General features: G+C 43.9%; 1 protein-coding gene and 1 long non-coding RNA gene across 5 annotated transcripts in view; one reads left to right on the plus strand and one right to left on the minus strand.

Moving 5' to 3' along the window:
* The window catches only part of CRYBG1 (crystallin beta-gamma domain containing 1), a 149,220-nt gene that overhangs the window by 74,392 nt on the left and 47,382 nt on the right, over positions 1–27,446 (minus strand). The window contains exon 1 of one of the 4 annotated variants that reach the window (XM_060190681.1): positions 24,110–24,296. The exons of the other annotated variants lie outside the window; for them this stretch is intronic. Within the exon in view, the coding sequence (XP_060046664.1) occupies positions 24,110–24,112 (3 nt within the window). The 5' untranslated portion in view covers positions 24,113–24,296. Of the gene's footprint in view, positions 1–24,109; positions 24,297–27,446 lie in introns of those variants that run through there. 4 annotated transcript variants of the gene reach the window in all.
* Positions 1,005–3,849, plus strand: LOC132538167 (uncharacterized). Its single transcript, XR_009549626.1, has 3 exons — positions 1,005–1,268; positions 2,775–3,475; positions 3,835–3,849. It is a non-coding gene; the product is annotated as an uncharacterized LOC132538167 (long non-coding RNA).

The raw sequence follows: 27,446 nt of genomic DNA on the forward strand, positions 1-27,446 counted from the left end.
GGTGCGGGGGAAGATCTCTCTCAGCCGGAGCTTCCACTGCTGCTAGCGCCAGGCTCCAACCTGGGCGGCACACACTATCCAAACCAGTTATTTCGTCAGCTCTAGTTTTGTTTTAGCTACATTCACTTCAACAAAATTGGTTTTTTTACTTTCTGTATTTCTTAAGCATCGTATGTAGTCGGTGCTACTTTTCTAACAGTTCCTTTAATGAACAAAAAATATATATAAAGGAAAAATTAAAAAGTCTAAGAAACAGTTCTCATGTCTGTCTAGTTTGCCCCCCCCCCATGATGTTATTTCAACTCAGTCGTGTTACTACTATCTATCGGGCCATAGTAAGTACAAAGTAAGGCTCAATCTCCCCCCCCCCCGCCCCCTACCCGGTGAAACGGCGCCTTTTCTTTTAGTAGGGAGAGGAGCATGAGGGGGGCGTGACGGGTAGGGGAAGCTCAGTTAAGTAGATTTGAAAGCACTGGAATTCAAAAGAACTGCAAAGGAAAACATTAAGAAAGCCAGCACCTGGGCCCCGCCCTTTCCCAAACCAGTGGTTTCAGGCGGGCGGGCGGGCGGGCGGGCCTGCGCTCTGCCAATGGGAGAAAGACGCGGGCATTCAAAGGCCCACCCAGCCTAGCCTCTCCGAACCTTTTCCCAGGCAGAATTCCTAGGGTTGTAAACACCTGGAGCCCCAGGCGGAAGGAGGGCGAAGGTGGAGGCAGCCGCCCTTTCAAACCCCTGGACTAGGACTGGCAGGCAAGGGCGCACGGAAGCTCTTGGCTCTGCCCACGCTAAGCGCAGCCCAGGGGCCGCCTCGCCACCCAGCTCGCCACCCAACTCGGCGCACAGACTGGGTCCTCCAGGGGCTTCGCCCACCCTGCTCGGGTTCGAGTGTGCACAGGGCCCGAAACACCCTTGAGATGTCAGGGAAACCTGAGATCATCCGCACACACTGGCACTGGGGAAATGGGGGAGGGGGGGGTCTATGTTTAAAAAAAAAAAAGTTCACTTATTTGATAGAGACAGAAATTGAGAGGGGAGGAGAGAGGCAGAAAGACACCTGCGGTCTTGCTTCACCACTCGTGAAACTTTCCCCCTATAGGTGGGGATCAGGGGGTTGAACCCGGGTCCTTGCGAATTATAGCATGTGTGCTCAACCAGGTGCGCCACTTCCTGGCCTCAAATCTATGTTTCTTACAAAGCCTGGAGCAAAACGGTCAGCACCCGGTGCCAGAGCCGGAAGCCCAGAGGACGCTGAGAACAAATCAATAAAGGTAAACCCGCCAATGAGCGCGCTGGGGTTAGCTGGGCGCCGGGAGGAGCAGGTGAGGAGATGGGGAGGGCGGGAGGAGGAGGTTCAACTGGGGGGAGGCAAGGAGCGGCCAAGCCTGTCTGCTCCAAACTTGGAAAGGATATTCCTTTCAACGCAGAACCCAGGAGAGTTAGCTTGAGCTCCAGTGAAACAGAAAATATCATTTTTATAATCTTGCTGGTTTACCGGGGAGATATCCTGAATTTTCCCATTTCATTTGAATTGTATGCAGTCGGTGGACTTTGGAATTGGATGGAAACAGAAACGGCTGCGTAGCGTAGCCTGAAATTAGGGTCAGCAAACATTTTCAGGCAGTCCTAGTACTGCTAGGTCATGTAATTCTGTAAGAGCTGGGTGAGGAAGTGACTCAGCGCCAAAGCGGAGTGTAGTGACTTAAGTCAGAATCCAAACCCACAATCCATCCTGGTTTCCAAACTGAGCTCTTGACTCTACCCTAGAGGCTTCCTTACAGTGGAGGTGCAGCTGGCAGCCCTGAGTCAGAGTCCGCCCAGGTGAATAGATTCCACACCAAACATCTCCAAAACTGACACCCGAAGAAATGTTCCTGAGTCTATGCTATTAATAAATTCTGAAGGGTGGTCCAGGAGGTGGCACAGTGGATAAAGGATTGGACTCTCAAGCATGAGGTCCTGAGTTCAATCCCCAGCAGTGATGTCTGGTTCTTTCTCTTTCTCTCTCTTCCTATCTTCTTCATCAATCAATCAATAAAATCTTAAGAACATAAATTTAGAGATTGAAGAAGCGTAAGGGAAGGAGCCTGGGCACTGGATAGTCTGTATAAGGAAGGACACGGGTCAACTTTTGTAACTGAGCTGATATGCTTTCAAGATCTAACCAGATTTTGAGAAGTCAGTTATTTAACAGATACATAAGTAATGTCACATAAATCCCCATGCAGTTTAAGAAAGAGACCTTCAAGTATTCCAGCCTCCTAAGAAATCTCTCGGAATGCTTCTCTTACGGATCCCCTGTATTACATGATCATTGAACAAGAATTCATTCTAACTGAGCTCACTTGATGCACCCGACACTTGCTCAGTCATTTACTGAGTTTCATCTCCTCCGTCTAGCAGCCCATAATGGTCTTTTGTGTCCATCTGCCAAGGTTACTCAGCCTTGCCCATGGTCCCACAGCCAGTAAGGTCTAACGATGTGGATAGAGCTTTTTGTCTCTGTGCCTAGACACGCCTTCAAACGTACTGTAAAAGTATAGCCCAGACAATAGGGTTGAGTCTATTGGCTCAATTCCATCTATGCTCAAGGAAAATGACTAAATTGTCGATATTACTGTGTCCTGCCAGGGCTGTTGTAACCCACTGCTTCCCATGCTGTTAAAAGATGTCTGCTCAGCCGTCCTTCATACAGATTTTTTTTTCCCCTACAGCTCTTTTTTAAACTGGTTGCTCTTGGTTTCATTAGCTACTTGACTCCTTTCTCCCTCTTACAGGAACGGTCTACCTGCTGTCCATTGAGCTTCCTACAGTCCCAGAGTTTTGTTTGTTAATATGATTGTGTTCACAGCAGCTGGATTCATAACTGTAAAAAACTGGTAACAGCTTAGATGTTCCCTAGCCGGCTGATGGATAAATACATGTACAGCCGCACTGAGGAACACTACTGGGAAGTCAAAAGGACAAAACTAGGTTAGTGACATGGGTTAATTTCAAAAGTATTACGCTAAGTGGAAGAAGCCAGATTCAAAAATGTTACATACTGTATGTCTCCATCTATATGATAATCTAGACCGTGCAAATTCTACCTGTATTCTTAGGAGTAAGCCAGTTGTTGCCGGAGGGCAGGGATAGGGGTATCAGTGTGACCAGAAAGACACACAAAAGAACCTTGGGGATAATGGCCATGTTCTGTGTATTGATTGCAGTGGTGGTTGTAGGTGAACACATATCTTTAAAAAAAACTGACCCACTGGGGTTGTATTGTTATGTGGAAAACTGAGAAATGTTATGTATGTACAAACTATTGTATTTACTGTCGACTGTAAAACATGAATCCCCCAATAAAGGAAAAAATATATATATAAAAACCTGACCCACTGGACTGGGTAGGTGTTGAGCAGTAGAGCACATATTGTGCAAGAGTGAGGTCCTGGTTTCCATCTCCAATACCCCATTAGAAACAGAAAAGACAGAGGTCTAGGGGGTCGGATGGTAGCGCAGCGGGTTAAGCGCACGTGGCACAAAGCACAGGGACCGGCCTAAGGATCCCGGTTCGAGTCCCCGGCTCCCCACCTGCAGGGGAGTCGCTTCACAGGCGGTGAAGCAGGTCTGCAGGTGTCTATATTTCTCTCCTCCTCTGTCTTCCCCTCCTCTCTCCATTTCTCTCTGTCCTATCCAACAACAAATTGTGTCAACAAGGGCAATAATAACCACAACAAAGCTACAACAAGGGCAACAAAAGGGGGAAAAAAATGGCCTCCAGGAGCGGTGGATTCATGGTGCCGGCACTGAGCCCAGCAATAACCCTGGAGGAGGGAAAAAAAAAAGACAGAGGTCTGAGAGACAGAGCTCACCTGGTAGGGCGCCTGCCTTACCAGGGGCCTGCCCCAGCTTTAAACTCTAGCACCACATGGGAAGACTGTGGCATTTGAAAGAGCTTTGTTGTGGGGGGGGGGGAGAGAGAGAGAGAGACAGAGAAAGTGTCTGTCTGTCTCTTTTTATCTCTCTACATGAAAAACAGCCTGGAGCAATGAAATGACACGTGCATGGTCCTAGAAATACCAGAACAAACAAGCAGACAAATGCAGATACAAGAAAAGACAGAACAAAAACAAACCAAACCCAACCCAAAACAAATTGAATGTCATATAGTGGCGGCATAGTGCTCTAGTCTCTTATCTATCTCTTTCACAATAAAAAAAAAAAACTTAAAAAAAAAAAGCACATCAAACTTTACACTTCAAATGGGAACAATTGTTATGCACACATTGTAAATAAACTTGATTTAAAAATAAAAATTTCCCCTGGGAAATAACAGGATCTATCTGGCCCAGGCTCATATCTCAAGAATTCCAAATCACTGGAATCCTGGAAGACAAGGTCACCATAGGGAAATGCATGTGCCCTACAGAGCCAGCTACCTCTCATCTGCAGCACCACAGCTCTGTAGAGGGTTCAGGACACCTCATTTCATCTCAGCACCACAGCTCTGCACAGGGTTCAGGACACCTCATTTCATCTCAGCACCACAGCTCTGCACAGGGTTCAGGACACCTCATTTCATCTCAGCACCACAGCTCTGCACAGGGTTCAGGACACCTCATTTCATCTCAGCACCACAGCTCTGCACAGGGTTCAGGACACCTCGTTTCTCCAGATGTAAACTCCACGGTCTCATCTTTGAGGAATACCCCCTCCTCAAAACAGGACACATGTTTCTTTGTAGCCAAGTACTATATTTAATTTTATTTTAATGAGAAAGATACAGAGAAAGACCAGAGCACTGTTCACCTCTTATTTATGGTGTGCTGGGAATTGAATCTGGGACCTTGGAGCCTCGGGCATGAAAAGTCTTTTGCATAACCACTATACAGTCTCCCTGGTCCCCAATTATTATTCTCAGTTGTTCATAAAGAGAAAACTAATGTAGCAGATGAAGAATGAGAAACTAGGTGATCCAGAAGTCATCATACAATGTTAGCAGACACTTCTTTGCATCTGGAGTCCTAAGCCTAGGCTAGTTGGACCATGAAGCCTGTATCTCCTTACTGAAAATTGAAGACAAGCTGTTAAGAAGATAATGTCTTATCAAGATCCTACAGAGTCCCCCCGAATCCTGTTTCTGTTCTCCCAGGACCCTCCCAGGTATAAACAGGGTCCTAAAGGTTCTCTGGTTGGGAGTTCCCGTGTTACAACAGAGCCCTGAAATCCCGGGAGCAGCTCTGTAGCTAGTATTTGAACTCAGTGATTTGTCCCCACCTTTCTGCAGGCAAGCTGTGCACTTACCTAGCAGAGCCTAGGTGAACCCTTGCCATCACTCATGTTCTGTAGGAATGGGAGCAGCCCACAACAGAGCTGTTTCTAGAGATGACCCACCACAGGTTGTGCATAGGACCTGTCTTACAGTGTTCTCGTTGGCTGAGAATAAATACGGCTTATTAGGGGCACAGGTAACACAACAAGACCATATCCTAACAGTGTAGAGAGAGCTTGGCAGCACCAGCAGAGGGCCAAGGCTGTAATTCTCAACCTTGATGTGGTAGTGCCGTGCCTGCTAACAGCAGCTGTCACTTAGAAGTTTCACCAAGTATAATTTCACTTTTATGATAATTCAGAGATCTTTACTATCTTTGGAACTAGTGAGAGCAAGAGGTCAGGAAATAAGGATAAATTGTTGACAGACTCCCAGATTACTAGTATACCAGAGTGTCTGATATACAGGCAAAAGAGTGCACTTGGTGATTTTTTTCTTTCAGATTAGCTATAGAGGTTGTAACTTTACAATTAATAGTACTGGGGACCAGGCGATGGAGCAGCGGTTAAGCACACGTAATGAAGTGCAAGGACCAGCATAAGGATCCCTGTTCAAACTCCTGGCTCCCCACCTGCAGGGGGGTTGTTTCACAAGCGGTGAGACAGGGCCGCAGGTGTCTTTCTCTTTCCCTTCTCTATGTTCCTCTCCTCTCTCAAATTCTCTCTGTCCTATCCAATAAAATGGAAAAAATGGTCTCCAGGAGCAGTGGATTCTTAGTACCAGCACCAAGCCCCAGCAATAACCCTGGAGACAAAAAAAAAGATAAAATTAAAAGTTCTTCACCTGAAATGGCTGGAGGTTGCAGAAAAATACCCTGAGAATACCACTGAAAAAACATTTCTGTTTAAAATTATCTTCCGTATCCTTCTCACCTTCCCACTGTGTCATGGAATATACAGCCCTTATGAGCAAAAACAACAACAACAAAAAAATGTCTTCATTCCTAATAACTAGCACAGAGACTCCCAGTTGGAGGTGGATAGGAAGTATTTGCTGCTACTATAGTGTTGGGAACATGTGTGTGCCTGATAGAGCTTAGGGAGAACGGCCTCCCATCCTTGGATGGAGGTCTGAGAAGATAACCTCTTGGTAAGTCTCTCTCAACCAAGGTGAGCATAAGGGGGGAAACTCAGACTTGGTTCTTCTTGACTCTCAGGCCCACAGAAACCCCAGTACTTCCCTCCATTAACCACAGGCCACATGGCCGCAGATTCACTTATTCAAAGTCACCTTCTGATCACAGAAGAACACACCTTATCACACACTTCATCACACACCTCAGACCCCAGACAAGAGAAATTCTAAACTATATGGCTTTTTGATATCCATCTTCTCTCTGTCTCACCCTATGAGTTTAACCCCTATGCTTCTCTCAAATACCTTTGGATAATTAAGTTGCTTGTGTCATGGAGAATAACTGTCTTGTATCTCATCAATTCCTGTCATACCAGCCCCCTACCTTAGGGGCATGCCAACCGTTAAGAAACCTGTAATTTGGGAGTCGGGCTGTAGTGCAGCGGGTTAAGCGCAGGTGGTGCAAAGCACAAGGACCGGCATAAGGATCCCGGTTCGAACCCCGGCTCCCCACCTGCAGGGGAGTCGCTTCACAGGCGGTGAAGCAGGTCTGCAGGTGTCTATCTTTCTCTCCTCCTCTCTGTCTTCCCCTCCTCTCTCCATTTCTCTCTGTCCTATCCAACAATGACAACAACAATAATAACTACAACAATAAAACAACAAGGGCAACAAAAGGGAATAAATAAATAAAATAAATAAAATAAAATAAAAAGAAACCTGTAATTTCTGACATATTTCAGTAATATTCCCTTTGTTTGGTTTTCTATTTAACTCATGTCCCCCTTGCTAATAAACGAGTTCTGAGTTCGGAGTTAACACGCTGAAGGGCTCCCCGGTGTCTTTTACTTCGTGTCACCCCTGTCGTGAGCGAGAAAGAACCAGTCCGTTACCTTTCCCCTGGAAATCACCCCGCCAGAGACCCCAACATTATAGAATCAAGACATCCTTCCTGCCTTTCCAAAGGGAGTTAACTACATTCGTGGAGGTAGCGAGAATCATATATATATATTTTTTAAAATTTTAAAGTGTTTTATTTATTCTCTTGCTGAGAGAGATGGAAGGACACAGAGAGAAATACCAGAGCAGTGCTCAGCTCTGGCTTATGGTGGTGTGGGGGATTGAACCTGGGACTTCTGAACCTCAGGCATGACAGTCTCTTTGCATAACCATTATGCTATCTACCCCTGCCCTATAGTTAGATCTTAACAAAACAAAACAGAGTAGAAATCTCTGCTCAAGGCTTAGTGAAGTCAAGAATCGACAGCTCAGCTCTGCCCATGGGAGGAGACTGCCGGATGCTGCCGTTTCTGGCACACTGGGCTGTCTCTGCTGGAAGACTGCTAGTTCCCAGGCCGAACCTGACTCAGAGAAACAGATCTGCATCTCCTTACTTGTAGTCAGTCACCTGTGCATTTTGCAAACTGTACTTACTGATATACAAAATGAACTTTTTCCAGACTTGTAGTTCTCTTTTTTTATATTTAAAATATCTTCTTCTTTTCTATTTATCTGTTGGATAGAGACAGCCAGAAATCAAGGAGAAAGGGAGAGATAGAGGAAGAAATCAAAAAGTAAGGGAGAGAGAGAGCTGAAGAGAGAGATACCTGCAGTACTGCTTAATGCTTGTGAAGCTTCTTAAAAAGTACTTTAAAAGATCCCCCTACAGGTGGGGACCAGCTTTTTTTTTTATTGTTTTTTTTTTTTTTAATGGTTTTAGTTGTGGGGCTTAAAAATATAAGAATTTAAGCTATTACAGCCTAAATCTTTTTAAGTATTTATTTATGTTGCCAAGCTTTTTTTTTTTTTTTTCTGAGTCTCATGCCTGCAGGATTCTACCTCTCCTGGCAAGTGCTGTCCCTCCCCTGCCCTCCAACTTCAGAAAGAAAGTGAGAGAGCGAGAGGGGAACAGAGACACCATAGCAGTGCTGTTCCTCTGGTGACATTTCCCCCTGTGCAAGTTCTCCCATGTGGTGAGCAGAGGCTTGAACTGGGTCCTTGTGCCCGGTAGTGTGCTCTGGTGAGTCCCATCTCCTGATCCCCACCCCACCCCCAATTTTCTAAATTTAAAATGGAGGTTAGAGAATTTGGTTCAGGAGTCGGCTGTAGCACAGAGGGTTAAACGCACGTGGCGCGAAGCACAAGGACCATCATAAAGATCCCAGTGAGCCCTCAGCTCCCCACCTGCAGGGGAGTCGCTTCACAGGCAGTGAAGCAGGTCTGCAGATGGCTATCTTTCTCTCCCCCTCTCTGTCTTCCCCTCCTCTCTCCATTTCTCTCTGTCCTATACAACAACAACGACATCAATAAAAAAACAAACTACAACAATAAACAACAAGAGCAACAAAAGGGAATACATAAATAAGTAAATAAATATCTTTAAAAAAGAAAATTCAGTTCAATAAAATCAAAAACCATTTGTGAACCTTCTGCTGACTAAAGAACAAAGATAGGAGACGTGGGGGAGGGAGAGAACAAGGAAGAGTGTTTGAGATCTGATAGAAAATCTGATATAAACTTAGAATGGCAAGAAGAGGGGGGCAGCTGGGGAGGTCGCTCACCAGGTAGAGAAGGCACATTAATATAAACAAGGACCTGGGTTCAAACCTCGGGCTACCACATGGGAACACTTCACAAGCAATAGAGCAGTGCTTTGGTATATTTCCTTTTTTCTCGGCCTCTGTCACTCCCTAAAGTAAAATAAAGCCGCCAGTCAACAGGGGCCAGAGCAGCCGAGCCCTGCAGGCACCGAGCCCCGTGGGGCAGGAAGGTTAAACAGACTGAAAACAGCAAGAGGAACATAAAAGCAAGGAAGGCTTTCTTTCCTGAGTGCTGAAACGTTTGTCATTCTTTTCATAACCTCCAGAGTATCCCAGGAAGTCAAGCATTAATTAAATCAACTTTAACCCCCCCCCACACACACACACACACTAAGAGAACAACAGAGTATCATCATCTCAGTCACAAAAACATTGGACAGATGATGTGAAATTTAAAGAGGATTCTGATTTGGATCGCTTGTGCTACAGGCTTAGTATCAGAGTTCTTAAGAAAGTGACTGTCCAGGGCCCGACGATGGTGCACCTGTTTGAGTTCATATGTTGCAATATGCAGAGACCCTGGTTCAAGCCTGAGGTCTGCATGCGGGGGAAACTTTGCAAGGGGTGAAGCAGTGCAGTATGTGTCTCTCTTTCTCTCTATCTCCCCTTTCCCTCTTGATTTCTGGCTATCTCTCTCCAATAAATATATATATATATATATATATATATATATATATATATATATATATATATATATTTTTTTTTTTTTTTAAGGGAGAAACTGTCCACATAATCTTCACCACTTGTTAAGCTTCCCCCAGGAGGTGAGGGCCAGGGGACTGAACCCAGGTCTACAGTAATGTGGGTTTAACCATGTGTGTCACCACCTAGCCCCTTAATTTTAAAAAATAAATGTTTTACTTTAATTCAAAAGGACATATGCACCCCTCTGTTCATAGCTGCATTATTCACAGTAGCCAAAGAGGGGAAGCAGCCTACATGCCCATCCACAGACAACGGGCTAAAGTTGTGGGATATTTTCCATAGAATACTACTCTGCAACCAAAAGCAATGGATTGTTTTCTTTGGGACAAAGGGTAAAACTGGAGGTGATCACGTTTAGCAAAGTGAGTAAAGAGATCTGATGTACAAGAGAGAAACAAGCAGACTGTTTCTAAGAGTTGTGAGAACTCTGGTGGTGATCTTTGGGAGGTGGGAGGGTGGGACACAGAACTTGGTGGTGGGTGTGGTGTGTGTGGATCTGGACACGAATCTTAAAATCTTGTAACCTCCTATTAATCACAAATAAAGAGACAACAATAATGTCTTTATACATTTATACAGCTCTCTCCCTCAGAGTATTCTAAATATAATCTAGCTTCTTTTTAGTGACTTTACAGACGGAACTATGGCTGCTAGTCCATCTGTGTTATAAATTTGATTTCTGTCAGGGCTGTTACAATAGTTCAGACCAACCACGTACTAAATGACTCACATACTGTGTAGTGATGAACAGGTCTCTGACGAAAAGGCATATGAAAGGACTATATTCAACCATTTTAGATCTACTGAACAACTTGATATCTTGCAACTATATTCTTTTTAAAAGCATTTTTTTATTTATGTTGAATAGAGACAAAGAAATTGAGAGGGAAGGGAGGAGTGATAGAGAGAGTGAGGGAGAGACATCTGCAGCAATGCTTAGCAGTTTGTGAAGCATTCCCCCTGCAGGTGAGAGTCAGGGGCTTGAACCCAGGTTCCTGCACATTGTAATGTGTGTGCTCAATCATGGGCATCACTACCTGGCCCCACTATTAATTTCCATACATTAGACTCTCACAGCCTTTCACTGTCACTGCCCTCTGGTCTCTCAGGGTGAAATGCTGACTTGACCCAGTACTGTTTCTTTTCTTTTTTGCCTCCAGAGTTATCGCTGGGGCTCGGTGCTGGCACTATGAATCCGCTGCTCCTAGAGGCCATTGTTTCCACTGTATTGGATAGAACAGAGAGAAACTGAGAGAAGAGAAATAGATATAGAGGGAGAGAAAGGTAAACACCTTCAGACCTGTTTCACCACTTGTGAAGCTCCCTCCTCTCCCCGCCCCCTACAGGTGGGGAACGGGGGGGCTCAAACCCGGATCCTTGTGCAGGTCCTTGTGCAGTACTATGTGCACTTAACCCGGTGTGTCACTGCCCAGACCCGTTTCTGAATTCATTACCACTCCCAGTGCCTACTCCATCTCTACTGTTACTACTGTTTCATTTTCTCTCACTCTGCTCTCTTTTTAACTTTGGTTGATACATAGGTCTCACTTACAACCTCAAGCTTATTGTTGCTTATCCTAATGCTGCTGCTTCAAGCCAAAGGATAATCACATGTTGTATGCTTTACATTGGTTTGGTCTAGCTCTCCCCCCGCCAGAAAAAATGGTTTGGCTCCTGCTAGTTTCACGGCCCGCTTGTCCCCGCCCCAAGGGAACCCCTACAGAGTTCCAGAGTTCTTGGCGCCGCCACGTGAGGAGAAGGATGCAGGAGAGTTTTGTGTGGTGGTTAGTTTAAGGGTCTCTCTCTGCCACCAGAGAAGAAAGACAGGAGAGCACATGTTTTCCCGCTCGTGTATAAAGACATACAGCTTCCCAGCCCAGCCATGTGTCCCCGAGTCTCTGTTCACCACCACGAAGCTAGCTCGGCCTGCTGGAGCCCCCCGAAACTTTAACAACAAATGGCACCCAACGTGGTGTGTTCTTTTTTTTTTTACTATTTTCTATTGGGGGATTAATGATTACAGTCAACAGTAAATATAATTGTACGTGTGAAAAATTTCTCAGTTTTCTGCAAAACACTCTCACCCTCCCACCTGGGTTCTCAGTTTTCTGCAAAACACTCTCACCCTCCCACCTGGGTCCTTCCTCCTCCACAGTAGGGCACCAGGACCTGACACTTCCTGTCCCTTTAGAGGCCTTTCCTTTTCTGCAATGCAGCAAACCCTGTCCCAGTTCCACTGTTTTTTTTTTTGTTGTTGTTGTTCTTATTTCTCAACTTCTGTCCATAAGTGAGATCATTTCATATTCACCCTTCTCTTTGTGGCTGATCTCACTTAGCATGATTCCTTCAAACTCTATCCAAGACAAGATGAAGAAGGTGAATTCATCATTTTTAAAAAAATTTATTCCCTTTTGTTATTTTTTTATTGTTGTAGTTATTATTGTTGTTGATGTCGTCATTTTTGGATAGGACAGAGAGAAATGGAAAGAGGAGAAGTCAGAGGGGGGAGAGAAAGATAGACACCTGCAGACCTGCTTCACCACCCATGAAAGTGACTCCCCTGCAGGTGGGGAGCCGGGGGCTCGAACCAGGATCCTTACGCTGGTCCTTGCATTTTGTGCCACATGAGCTTAACCTGCTGCACTAATGCCTGACTCCCGAATTCACCATTTTTATCAGCTGAGTAGTATTTCATTGTGTATATAGACCACAACTTGCTCAGCAACTCATCTGTTGTTGGACACCTGGGTTGCTTCCAGGTTTTGACTATTACAAATTGTGCTGTATGAACGTAGGTGTACACAGGTCTTTCTGGATGAGTGTCTTTGTTTCCCAGGAAAGGAATTGCAGGGTCATAGGGTAGGTCCACTTCTAACCTTCTGAGAGTTCTCCAGACTGCTCTCCACGGGGGTTGGACCAATTTGCATTCCCACCTGCAGTGCAGGAGGGTCCTTTGCCCTGGTATCCTCTCTAGCATTTGTTGATACTATTGTTTCTGATGGATGACACTCTCACAGGAGTGAAGTGGTATCTCATCATTGTCTTTATTTGCATTTCTCTGACAATGACTTGAAGCGAATTTTCATATGTTGGCCTTCTGGATCTCTTCTGTGGTGAGTATTCTGTTCATAACCTCTCATTTGGGGATGTGGATATTTGTTTTTTTGTTGCTGAGTTTAGTGAGCTCTTTATACATTTTTAAAAAATATTTATTTTATTTATTTATTCCCTTTTGTTGCCCTTGTTGTTTTATTGTTGTAGTTATTATTGTTGTTGTCGTTGTTGGATAGGACAGAGAGAAATGGAGAGAGAAGGGGAAGACAGAGAGGAGAGAAAGATAGACACCTGCAGACCTGCTTCACCGCCTGTGAAGCGACTCCCCTGCAGGTGGGGAGCCGGGGTTTGAACCAGGATCCTTATGCCGGTCCTTGTGCTTTGCGCCACCTGCACTTAACCCGCTGCGCTACAGCCCGACTCCCTCTTTATACATTTTTATTAGCCTCTTGTCTGATGTATATCATGCAAAGATCTTCTCCTACTCTGTAAGGAGTCTCCTTCTTTGGGTGGTGGTTTCTCTAAGTGTTATCTTTAAAATCAGGTAACCAGACAGCTAGTACGAACTGAATATTTCTGATGCTCATCCTTCTTCCCCTTTCTCTGCAACCCCAGGCCCTTGACCTTGGATGAGTGTAGAAACTTACTCCCTTACCCTCTGGCTTTGGTTCAATTCAACTAGTAAGAGGCACTGACAGAAAACCAAAGGGGAAAGGTGGCATGAGGTCAGGTACCTTCCTCCACCCTCAGCAGTTTTCTTTCCTCATTGGGCTTTAGTTTGGTTGTACCCAGGTCTGAGCACCACATCTAGACACCAGCATTCCCCACCTCTGTTTCTCCAGTCACTGTGCTCACTCCAGGCTCCAGCTTCTTCCTCTTGCGCCCCTAGACCTATAGTTGAACTATCGGATGCATAATCAACACAGGCGTATCATCCAGGAGGCAGGAAGAAGCTGTTTTCTATATATTTCAAATCCTTACATCTTTCCCCTTAGTTGTGAAGGATGCAGACTGCAGTGACTCCATGACAGGCTCCAAAAACTGCAGAAATGAGATAGGCCCCAGTTTCGAGAAAAACAGGTCCTGGAATTCAGGACGGTTACCAGAGATTGAACCTATGGCCCTGAGTCAACAGGAACAAAGATAATCTGAGCACTAAGAAAGGCATCTCCAGAGAGATAGAGACCATTAAACATTTCCAAGGCATCTCTGGAAAGATAGAGACCACTAAGCATTTCCAAGGCATCTCCAGAGAGATAGAGACCGTTAAACATTTCCCCACATTTCCCCCCAGATGTGTAAAGGCTAAGCTTGTCATGTATGCTGTGTAACCCATACCCTATATATCTCCTCGTGTGCTGGGGTTCGAGGTCGAACACTTGAGGGCTACTTTGTCAGCTTCTCTGTGTCTCGGCCCTAGCCTGGCTAGTAATAGACTCTGTGTTTTTTGCATCACTCTCGTCTCTTGGTGTCTTCCTTGGATAACAGTTGTACATTATATATAAGAAAAGATATTTACGAAATTAGGTTTACATATCTGTAATATGAGTCAGATCAATTTGTCATAATAGTTATCTTTGGGAGAAATATGACATGTTCAGGAAACTGTTCAGTTTAAGTATAAACTAATCTTTTCTACTCGTTACCTATAACTGGGTGGGCACACAGTAAGTATTAGTCAGGATCCCAGCACATGAAGTAGCAAACTCAGCCTGTGTAAATGAGGAAAGTAATGAGAAGTTATTTACAAAGTGTGGTCAAGGCTATAATGAAACCAAGACCAGTGAAGGAATTTTAAGCTTCAGAGTTCTTGGCTCACATGGCCTCTTCCAAGGTAATGTTCTTAAATCTAAAATCCAGACCTGCACTTCTTTTTCTTTTTCCTTTTCTTTACCCTTCCTTCCTTTCTTCCCCCTCCCCTCCCTGCCTTCCTTTCTTCCTTTAAATCTTTCTCTCTCTCTCTCTCTCTCTCCTTCCCTCCCTCCCTTCCTTCCTTCTTTCCTTCCTCCCACACCAGGGTTATCCCTGGGGTTCAGTACCTGCATCAATTAGTTGTTTACTTAGTGAAATAAAGCTTAGCCACACTGCAAAATGCAAATATTCTCACTTAGAAGTAATCCAATTAGTTCCTTTTCTATTGACTCAGAACCAAAACCAAAACAAAAAAAACAAAAAAACCCACCACCACAAACAAAACATGTCTGGAATGGAAGAACGACTTGCATAATAAGTCACATTAAAGGCCAAGAATATCTACTGTAGGAGAGTACCAGTGATTATCATAGCTCAAGCACTCAGTTCCTATAGACTGATCTTCAGTTAGGCCTTTCCTGTATCAACAATTCTGAACATTCAAAAGCAATTAACCCTTTAGAGTCTTTCCTTAGCCGGTTCTTACAAATTGCTTTCATTTGTTTTCTTTGTTACCTGCTTCCCATGAATACTGGCTTTTGTGTGTGTAAAAGTGGACTTCCTCTGTCACTGAAAATAAGGAGTAAGAGATAGCATCCTATCATATACAGATTGGGCCCCTCTATAAGTTAAGGGACCTTTCCCCAGAAAAACAAAAGTGTGTGTGCACAGGGTACAACTTTGGGTGTTCTGCTTGAGGAAGTTCCTAGACCCACCCCTGCCCTGAGTTTCAGAGCTTCTTTTGGCATCCTGACTTCATTTCTCTGGTTTTGTTCTGGAAACATGGTGCCTACTACTGTGTGTGCTAAATTGTGTAGTCCCAATACAATTTTGGGTCTTTCTTGGCTATGCTTTTCAAATTCAGTATTGAATAACTGACTTCTGATGTACTTTAAAGAAGTTCATCTCATAAATTAGAAGCATTAAAATAAACTGCATTGATGCCTTTTCAAAAAAAAAAAAAAAAAACGATTTTGAAAGAGTGAAATAAGGAGTCTGTTGGAGATGAGTGAAAGCAGTTTGGGAGACGCCTGACACAGTGTGCCTACCCTCCCACCAGGCTCAGACAGCTGTGGGGTCCCATACAAGGTGACTACACCCAGACAGAAGGAGGGGAGCTTCGAAGTGGCAGTCTACAAAGAACCCACCAAAGCAAAGCAGTCTGGGGAAAGAGGGAGAGGGACAGGATGAAGGACATGATGACCCTGTTGAGTCTCCTAGACACCAACCCAGGGGAGATGAGAGGCTGTGCCTATGTGTCAGGCTATCCTGCAAATCACTAACCCCAACAAAATCTGAAAATAAATAAATAGTCAGTGGATGAATGAATAAATAAGAGTGCAACCCCAGCTGCATTGCTGACTTCAGACTGTATGATGTTTCCAGTGGCCCAGAGACCCCTCATTTAGTCTGACCCCGTGACCCAGAGACCCTCTCACTTACTTAGTCTGACCACATCGACAACTACGAGTCCTTCTTTCAGTTAAATGAAGCCACCTTTTTCATTTTCTTTTTGTCAGTATATTCATTTCTTTAGTATTGGACAGAAACAGAAATTGAGAGGGGAGGGGGAAGACAGAGAGGGAGAGAGACAGAGACACCTGCAGCCCTGCTCACCACTCACAAAGCTTTCCCCCTGCAGGTGGGGCCCAGGGCCTTGAATCTGGGTCCTTGTATACTGTAATGTGTGCTCGTAACCAGGTGCACCAACGCTGGGCCCCCTATTTTTTTTTCTTTTCTTCTTATTCCAACTTTCTTCTATCCTAGTTTTATTTTTTTTAATAATTTATTCATTTAATTTTTTCAGGCATTCACAACTTGACAATGACCAATAAATGCAATAGAATCACACATACACACACACACATTTCTATACATGTACATAATGTTTTTCCAGCAAAAAGCCTTTATACAAGCAAAAAACCTTTTTTTTTTGCATTTTATCAAGTGTATCTTTTACTTCTAGTTTTTGTGTTTCAAAAAATCACTGCTAGAACACAATTAGTACCAAAGAATATTGCAGGTAACGTTACTATACCTCCTTTTATTTTTCCTCATCACTCCTGTCACCAAAGGTCTGTGCCACTATCCCCACCCCTGTAGATAACCACTATAATCTTAGATAGAGGTTGGGATTGTTTTTTCATAGTCATATGCTCAGTTCTCTATATTTCACATCTGAGTGAAGCCAGTCTATAATTGCTCTTCACTCCTTACTTGCTTCACTGAGCACTCTCTTCTCCAGTTCCATCCACTTGATCCCCAAGGACAGTAGACTGTCTTTTTTATTGCTAAGTAACATTCCATTGAGTATATGTCCCATAACTTTTTTACCTAGTCATCTGTCAAAGGGCATTTTGGTTGCTTCCAAGGTCTTGCTATTGTGAGCAAAGCTGCTGTGAACATATGTCCCTTCGAATCAGTGTTATTATATCTTTTGCGTAAATGCATTGGAGTGGAATTGTTGGATCATAAGGTATTTCCATTTGCATTTGTTTAAGGATTCTCCATCCTGTTCTCCATAATGGCTGCCCCAGTCCACATCCCCACCAGCAGTGCAGTAGAGAACCTCTCTCTCCACATCCTCTCCAACACTTCTCTTTTATTTTATTGATGGAGCCCATTCTCACAGGTCTGAGGTAGAATGTCAATGGGGTTTTAATTTGCATTTCTCTAATGCTGTGTGAATTGGAGCATCTGCATATAGCTGTGGGCCCTGAATATTTCTTCTTTAGAGAACTGTATTCATACCTTCTGCCCATTTTTATCAGGTTGTTCTTTGTCTCTTTGTTGAGATGTATTAATTCTTTATAGATATTTGATATCAACTTGTCTGAAGCGTAGTGTGCAAATATCTTTTCCCATTTTCTGAGTTTTCCGTTTATCCTTATGGAATTTTCTTTTGATGTGTAGAGGCTTTTCAGTTTGATAATATATATATTTGTGCATTTTTGGTTTTGTTTCCTTTGCTCATGGGGTGAAGTCTCCAAGTGCATCTTATTTATTTATTTCCTTTTGTTACCTTTTTTTGTTGTTGTTGTTGTAGTTATTATTGTTATTGATGTCATCATTGTTGGATAGGACAGAGAGAAATGGAGAGAGGAGGGGAAGACAGAGAGGGGGAGAGAAAGACAGACACCTGCAGACCTGCTTCACCGCCTATGAAGCGACTCCCCTGCAGGTGGGGAGCCGGGGACTCGAACCGGGATCCTTACACTGGTTCTTGCGCTTTGCGCCACCTGCGCTTAACCTGCTGTGCTACCGCCCGACTCCCTCCAAGTGCATCTTTAATGTTACGGTCCTGAGATGTTTCACTGATGTGTTCTTCTATGTGTTTTATCGTTGCAGGTCTCATGTCCAGCCCTTGGATCCGTTTGAGTTAATTGTGGTGCATGGTGTTAGGTGGTGGTCTGCTTCCACTTTTCCACGGGTAGTTGTCCAGTTCACCCAGCACTACTTGTTAGAGTCTTTCTCTTCTCTGTTGGGCTGTTCTGGCCCTTTGTGCCATAATATAAGGTGCTTATACCTGTGTGGGTTTAGTTCTGGGCTCTCTATCTTGTTCCATGGGTCCATAGGTCCATTTCTGTCCCAGGTACCACACTGTTTTAACTACTGTTGCTTCTTCTAAAACTTCCTCACCTGCCAGACAGGGTATTGAGCAATTCACATCAAATGATATACTTGGATGTGTTTGGAAAAACACAAAGTGCACAGAGATATGACTGTAGTAATGACTGGCATGATTAATAGTGTGGTATTTTGCTAATGTTTCATGATCCAAATTAAAATTGTAGAAGCAAAGTAAGTAATAAGACAAGTTTATGATTTTCGGTGAGATGGAGATGAAAATAGTCATGGCATAGACATTAGCCAAAAGAGTTTATGTGGGGGCTGGGTGGGAGTACAGTGGGTTAAGCCCACATGGAGCAAAACATGAGGACCGGAGTAAGGATCCTGGTTAGAGCCCCTGGCTCGCCACCTGCAGGGGAGGGGTCACTTTACAAGCAGTGAAGCAGGTCTGCAGGTATCTATCTTTCTCTCCCCTTCTCTGCCTTCCTCTCTTCTCTCAATTTCTCTCTGTCCCATCCAACAACAACAACAATAATAACAACAAGGGCAACAAAAATGGGAAAAATGGCCTCCAGGAGTAGTGGATTTGTAGTGCAGGTACCAAGCCCCAGTGATAACCCTGGAAACCAAAAAAAAAAGTTTGTGTGTCTACAGAACTTGACGTAGATATGAGGGCTGATGAGTTCTCACCTCCAACTAGGTGCAAATAAACAAAACAAAGTCTGCCCTTTCTTCACCCTTTTGTCCAGAGGATAGTATACAGACGATAGGCAAGTAAGTACAGTGAACACTCCTGCACCACCCTACGGAGATGAACTATTCCTTTTCTACAATCTTCTTTCCCTTTAAAGCACTTAACTCCCTCAGCTCTACTTGTTACTGGGAAGTACGAAAAGTAACCTTCATGGGAACAAGAATGTAGTTTTGTTTGCCACTGACTGTGTCCCAAGGCCTTTCCTAATGTGTGGTCTCAGTAGGAGCTCACTGAACATAGGATCAGCTATACTTTCCATACTCCATACCCTGTCACTCACCAGTCATCAAGGAGAAGACGTGGAGTTAAATAGCCAGTAGTTTCGGGGCAGTGAGTTATGTCTGAAGTGCTCAATGAACAACGATCAGATAGGAACAAAGGCCCATTCCCTAGCCTGAGTCTCCTCAGGTGATTCCTCCAAATCATTGCATTGTTGTGAAAATAGTTTGGTATGAAAGACACCTGAAAGATCTCAAGAATCCTACCTCCAGTGACCTCAGACCTCACGTTCAAAAGGCTTCTACCCTTAGAAAACTCATGAATATGCTTTGAGACAAGAACACAAGAATGTTCATAGCAGCATTGCTCAGAACCATTTCCAACAGAAACACCGAAGATCATGGTTATCTCTCAGAGTAAAGACCCTGTCTGGATTTAAAATTTTGATCTTTTGTTCAGCCTGAATTACGTTTTATTTTTGAAAATACTGCGACAGCATGGCTGTCTCTTCTTCTTCTTCTTCTTCTTCTAGTGTTTGCCCTTCTTCCGTAGCCAGTCAACAGCGTCAGGTTGAGCCTGATGGCTGTCTCTAAGACCTTGGGAGAACTATAGTGGTGGTTGTGGGGGTGGGGTGGAGTGGAAAGTAGAGAACTTTGCTGCTGGGAGTGGTGCAGAATAATAGCTGATATCTTACAATCTTATAGGCCACTAATAAAATAATCTTAAAACATTGCCATAACTGGTTATGTTGAAATGTGCGTCATGCTTATTGGGCTTTGAAGCAGCCTCTTCAGCCTGGCATCTGAGTTAAGTGCTTGAGTTTCTCTCCCTCAATGCTGCCCCTGGTGGTGGTGGTGGTGTTTTATGATCAGAAAAATCCATAGGAGACTTAGGAGAGGGCGGCAATATACTCTTCTCGACCTGCCCCTGACTGCACTGATGCTTGGTTTATAATTAATTATTCACTGTACTTTACATTTCTGTTTTATATCCATTTCAATGCGCGCCATCTTACAACACCTCAATAAACATGTGTTTCTTTGCTTTCTAGTAATGTTGAGTGTGATCTGGCAGACTTAGAGACATTCTGCCTCTTCTCTTTTGTGATTTATGTTGGCTTGCCCACCCCACCCCCCAAGAACCAGCTACATGCAGATTACAGTCCTGTGAGAGAGTCGTTGTTATCCTTGTGTTACGTTTAAGGAAAATCTGGTGTGAAAAGAGACGTGTTCTAGGTCCTGAAATAAGTAACTGCTAAGACCAGGATATGGACAGTGATGTTTGTACCAATTTCTGCTTGAATTTCCTGCTCTGTTCGTTTGGGTGCACTTGACTATCACGGTACACACACATGCACACACACACACACATGCATTCAAACATTATCAAGAAGCAAGAAGGTAAGTTATGTCAGACAGAAAAACCTGAAGCAGAGTATGCCTAAGGACCATGAGGACCAAGCAGAAGACTGAAATGAGCCATGGAAACTCAGGAGCAGGGGCTGTTAGGGTAGCACCAGGGGAGTCTGGAGAACAGCACCGGAACTTTCAAAGAGGGGGGAGATGTTGAACTCATGGACGTTCACTCAGATTCTGATCTATCTTCCCCTTTTCTGGATCTTTTGATCTTTCTACTCATTTCCCTTCTACTCGCAGGAAGATCCACTTCATTTCCCCACCTTTGAAGGCATTAGTCACGCTCTCTCTTTAAATCTTTAACAATATTTTATTTATTTTACTTTTGAGAGAGATGCAGAGAGAGAGGGAGAGAGACACCAAGAGAAACACCAGCGCACTGCTCAGCTCTGGCGTATGGTGGTGCGGGGGGATTGAACCTGGGATTTAGGAGCCTCAGGCATGAGAGTCTGTTTGCATAACCATTATGCTATCTTCCCTGCCTAAATTTTTTAATATTATCTTTATTTATTGGATAGAGATAGCCAGACATTGAAAAGGTAGAGGGAGGGTGGGCATAGATAGCAGAATAGTTCTCATTCATGCCTGAGGCTTCAAAATCCCAGATTCAATCCCCCACACCACCATAAGCCTGAGCTGAGCAGCGGTCTGGTAAAAAGAGAGAGATAGAAAGAAGGAGAGAGAAAGAGAGACACCCACAGCACTGCTTTACCACTTACAAAGCTTTCCCCTTGTAGGTGGAGATCAGGGGCTTGAACCTGGGTCCTCGGGTATTATAACTTGCGCTCAACCAGGTGTGCCGCCACCCGGCCCCTTCACTCTCTCTCCGCCAGATTCTATCTCGGGGACCAGGACTGCGTGTCCTGGGTATGAGAAACCTGTGAGAAAAACTGCTGCTCCATCAAGTCTACTCGACCATTTCATCACCTCTCAGCACCGTGTTCCTGGCAGGCAGCACTGCGGAGAGTGTTTTCTCTGCCCCAGCTTGTACGTCTGGGTTGCGTTTTGCAAACACCGTTCCTGTACAGACTTGAGGCGGACAAGCCTGTGCACCCAGGTTGACTGAGCACTGCCTGGTTACGCCTGGAGACACAAGGAGCCGGTTCCTGCCCATTTCAGCATTTGATTTAAACTGAAAATGTCCTCTTACTAGCCACGGTGCTGCGGGCACTGCCGTGTCACCCCGCTCCTTTATCTTACGCTGTAGAGCAACTCCGGGGGAGAAACAACGGCTGTCACCTGTCACGACAATTTGCCGGCTTGGTAATTCTCACTCTCTCCACTCCAAGCTTCAGTATAGCTGGGCAGTGGCTAAAGGTTATATGCTTAGCACTTCTTTAGTTCCTTTCAGTTAGCTCTTAATAAGACAGTTGGCCAGAAGCAGCAAAAAAATCACACTTAGTAAATTTAAAATGCTTTTTGAAAAGTTCATCATCGGGAGTCGGGCCGTAGCGCAGCGGGTTAAGCGCAGGTGGCGCAAAGCACAAGGACAGGCATAAGGATCCCGGTTCGAGCCCCCGGCTCCCCACCTGCAGGGGAATCGCTTCACAGGCGGTGAAGCAGGTCTGCAGGTGACTGTCTTTCTCTCCCCCCTCTCTGTCTTCCCCTCCTCTCTCCATTTTCTCTCTGTCCTATCCAACAACGACAACAACAATAATAACTACAACAATAATACAACAAGGGCAACAAAGAGAATAAATAAATAACATAAATATTAAAAAAAAAGTTCATCATCATGATGCCCTTGCCCCTAGATGTATATATATATACAAATCATTTAAAGAGAAATTCAAATCATTTAAAGAGAAATTTCCTATAAGACTCAAGGTATTCATTCTATTTAAAATTCATTGTTATTTTATGTGCTGACAGAGAGAAATTGAGAGGGAGAGGAAGACAGAGAGACGCCTATAGCATTGTGTCTAGGGGTTTGGACCTGGGTCTCTGTACATGGGAATGTGTGGACTCAGTTGGGTGTGCCACTTCCCTGCCCCTCAACGTACTGGTTCTGTTAAGTTTTTTTTTTCTTTTCTAGAAATGTTGACATTTCTAGGGAAAATTAGGCACTTATATTTTTGTGTAAGATTGTCAGTGTAGTTATTAAGTCATTGCATCCTAAAAAACAAATATCAAAAGATGGGGGGGGCAGGTGGTGGTGCACCTGGTTGAGCTCACATGTCACAATGTGCAAGGACCCAGGTTCAAGCCCCTGGTCCCCACCTGCAGGGGGAAAACTTTGTGAGTGGTGAAGCAGGGCTGTAGGTGTCTCTCTGTTCCCTCTTGATTTCTGGCTGCCTCTATCCAATAAATAAATAAAAGTAATACAAAAAGATTTTTTTTTTTAAATCAAAAGATGGGGCCAGGAAGGTAGCCCCCTGCCTGCAGCACTTGATCGGCCATGCATGTGGCTCAGATTCAACCCCTGGACCACATGGCACTGGAGGAAACTCTTGTGATGTGGTGTCACTACCGTGTGTGTGTGTGTGTGTGTGTGTGTGTGTGTGTGTGTGTTGCTGTATTGTGCATGTTTTCTTTCTCCTACTCTCTCTGTCAGAGAGTAAAATGACTTGTCCATGAGATCTCAGTTCCAAAAAATATTAAAGAAACCAATGGCATTTAATGACTGTCACACTTATTTGGGGCTTTACGTTTTTGTCTTTCTAGGATCAAACTAGAGAAGCAAAGTTTAATAGACCTCTGTAAGTTTTTTTTCTTAAATGCTTTTTTTTTTCTTATAACGTTTTAGGCCATAGCACTTTTTGAATATAGGGCTGTGAGAAGCTGAGTCTCTCCCACAAATGCCTCCTAATAAAATCTCGCAAAGGGAAAGTGTGTGCAATACTTAATAACTTGTTCTGGAGACGGGCCGGGGAGAGCACAGCAGCCAACGCCCACTGGAGAACACTTTTAAAAGATAACCTACATTTTCAAAGAATGTGTCATAGACTGCTACCTTCTATTTCATGAGAAGTTAAACTCAGTGCTGACTCTCAACACAACATTTCCTGACTATTTTCTCCCAGAGGTTGGACATCAGTTTGACTTTGACAATTTGAAAAAGAGAAAAGATTTAACTCTGGGGAAAAAAAAAAAAAGAGAGATGAACTAAGTTCTTTATAGCATATTCAACAAGTCTATAAAACTGGCACTGTTAGAATGGTGGTGTAACTAACACTCAAATATATTTCTTTAACAAGAACAAATTGTCAATACTTATCTGCAACGTTGTAAAGAGTCTAGTAAAAGAAACAAACAGATGCAACAGATGACGTACTAGACATTTTCACTTCTGTGTTTAAGTCAAAGTCTCTGAGGCACGCAGTCCCCCACTACATTCCCTCTATGCACAATGTCCTGTGATTCCTGAGCCCAGGAAGTTAACCAGCTCAGGACAATAAACACAGCAGGAAGCTAACTGATAGCATCCACACTAAAAGCCTACACATTCAAGGCCAGGTCTTCCTGAATGAAGAGATAACAAATCCAAGTTTCTTACCATGATGTTACTTCTTTTTTTTTTTTCTGCCTTCTATTGAAACACCAGGAGAGTCTGAGAAGTAAGAGATAGCAGCGCTGGCATTACCAATATCGATCTTCTCCCCAAGATAGCCTTGGTTAGTGCTTCTCTGTCCAGCCTACCCTGTTTAACTCTCTCCAGTTCACCTCCGGCAGAGCTGCTGTCTTCAGAGCCAGAGCTGTATGACAGATCCTGACTGTTGACGTGAAATTCGCACTTAATAAGGGTGTGTTTGAGTCAAGAGTTGAAAGAGTTAAGGAGGTGCGCCCTTTTTTGGGGTGTGACACTGAACCAGAATTGCTGAAAAGACAACAGTGGAAGTGGTAGGTAGTTTGGGGAAAGGTGCCCTGCATGCATGTGTTAAATTATACAGGAGATCTGATCATCCACGACAGATAGGGCAAGGAGGATGTCTTCTATCTTAGCTTTGGTTTTTTTGTTTTGTTTTTAATCTGGTGAGCAAGGTCAGTTTTCTTTAGTGCAGCCGAACTTTTGGCATATCTTGTGTCCATTCCAGCTTTTACTTACTTGTGCTTTTTAGAAGAGATAGAAATGGCATTGATTCCACAAGCTCCATACCCTGTCTCATTATCAGTATTGCAAGCATGCAACATAACAGACTATGCCTGTTCCATGAAAACACAACTGGTATTTCTGTTTATCAATAAATTCAATTCGATGATCAAAAATTATCGTAGCATTTGCTCTCCTCGTTTACTGAATATTTATAAGATCTTTATTCATGCCTGCCAACTCCAAGAAACTTCAAAAATATCTCTCAGTGGGTGAACGAGTAAGCAAAGTGCGTTAACAACCATTCTCTAGTATAGTTTCCAATTTGTATGAGCCTTATCATTCATTAGCTTTCAGCATAGAGGGTGGGCGGATGAAGATATAATACACACACACACACACACACACACACACACACACACGGTGGAATACTGACTGCTCAGCTATTCAAGAAAGACGACATCTTGCCATTGGCAACAACATAAATGGTCATTTAGGGAACTTTGATGAATGACGCTAAGTCAGCGAAAGACAAATGTTGAGTGATTTCACTCTCAGGTGGGATATAAAAAAAAACAAGACAAAAAAACAAACAAAACAAAAGCAAACTCTTAGATGCAGAGAAAATATTGATGGTAACCAGAAAAAGCGGTGTGGAGGAGCTTGGAGAGGAGAGGAAATAACGTCTATTAAATGGAGATGGACAGAAACTAGATCTTACTATGTTTTATTTTGTCATCATCACCATCATCCTTACTGTTGTCATTATTATTTTACCAGAACACTGCCCTGAGGTGGTTTATGGTCGTGCTGAGAATTAACCTTGGGATGTCAGAGTTTCAGCAACTAGAGTCTTTTTGCATAACCATTATGCTATCTTCCCCGGCAATAGTGACCACGGTGGCAAATTATAATATGAAAACTTAGTTAAGACTATAGGACCACATTCCTTCATAAAATTTGTGGTTTTTTAAAATTTATTTATTTTTATTTTTTAATTTATTTTTATTAGCATTTTTTTTTTTTTGCCTCCAGGGTTATTGCTGGGGCTTGGTGCCTGCACTATGAATCCACTGCTCCTGGAGGCCATTTTTTTTCCTTTTGTTGCCCTTGTTGTCTATCGTTGTTGTTAATATTATTGTTGTTGTCCTTGTTGGATAGGACAGAGAGAAATTGAGAGAGGAGGGGAAGACAGAGGGGGAGAGAAAGATACCTGCAGACCTGCTTCACTGCCTGTGAAGCGACTCCCCTGCAGGCGGGGAGCAGTGGCTCAAACTGGGGCCGGTCCTTGCGCTTTGCACCACGTGGGCTTAGTCCACTGCGCTACCACCCAGCCCCCAGTTTATTTATTTATTTATTTAATTTATTTTTTTATTTAAGAAAGGATTAATTAACAAAACCATAGGGTAGGAGGGGTACAACTCCACACAATTCCCACCGCCCAATCTCCATATCCCACCGCCTCCCCTGATAGCTTTCCCATTCTCTATCCCTCTGGGAGCATGGACAGTTTATTTATTTTTAATGACAGAGAGATACAGAGAGAAAGATATACACAGAGAGCCAACAGAGCACTACTCAGCTCTGGTTTATGGTAGTGCTGGGGATTGAACCTGGGATCTCATAGCTTCAAGCATGAATGTCTCTCGTAGATCCATTATGCTATCTCCCCAACCCCCCTCATTTTATTTTAAAGGGTAAAAGCATATCACATGAAATTTTGCCATCACTGGGACTTCACTGCTTAGGTTGACATTTTCAGACAGAAAGAGAGACAGAGACACACAGAGAGGGAGAGACTCAGCGGAGCTTCAGGGCTATAATAATCCCAGGCGGTAAGGGCGCCAAGCCTGGGTCATATGTGTAGCCCAGCAGATGAACTACCCCACTGGCCAAACTTTACCATCGTGAGCATTCCACGATCCGTAGTGTATTCACATTGTTGTGCCACGTGCCTCTAGAACTTTTCCATCTGCAAAACTGGAAACTCCTTAATCCCCGGAAATCACCTGCCTCTTTTCTGTTGTTGTATGCTGGGCTACTCCCAGTGTCCGGCCAGTGCAAACAGACAGTGTCTGTTATTTTGTGACTAGTTTGTTTGACTTGGCAAAATGTCCTTAAGGTTTTTTTTTTCAGATTGTAGCATGAAAACAGGTAGCAGGTCCTCTTCCGTTTTCCAGGTTGAATAGTAGTCCATTATGTGGACATCTGGGTTGCTCCCACCTCTTGGTTATTGTGAACAATGCTACAGTGGACATATGTGCAGAGACATGTCTTGAAGCTCCTGCCTCAATTCTTTTGTTTCTTGGTGCTGGCACTATGAATTCACTGCTCCTGGAAACCATTTTTCTCCTTTTGTTGCCCTTGTTGTTTATCGTTGTTGTTGGATAGGACAGAGAGAAAGGGAGAGAGGAGGGGAAGACAGAGAGAGGGAGAGAAAGGTAGACACCTGCAGACCTGCTTCACTGCTTGTGAAGCGACCTCCCTACAGGTGGGGAACCTGGGGCTTGAACCGGGATCCCTACTCTGGTCCTTGCGCTTTGTGCCATGTGCGCTTAAGCCGCTGCGCTACTGCCCGGCCCCCTCCTGCCTCAATGCTTTTGGATGCATATCCAGAAGTGGGATTGCTGGATCATGTATCAGTAGTATTTGTTCTTTTAGTTTGGAGGCACTTTGATACTATTTCACATAGTACTTGTACTATTTTACATTCTTTTTAATGGCACACAGGGTTCTGATTTCTCCAATTCTTTGGAAGTACCATATTGTTGTTATATTTTTGGTAGTGGATATGAGAGGGTAT

Source organism: Erinaceus europaeus, chromosome 4, assembly GCF_950295315.1.
Source record: "Erinaceus europaeus chromosome 4, mEriEur2.1, whole genome shotgun sequence".
NCBI classification, from domain to species: domain Eukaryota; kingdom Metazoa; phylum Chordata; class Mammalia; order Eulipotyphla; family Erinaceidae; genus Erinaceus; species Erinaceus europaeus.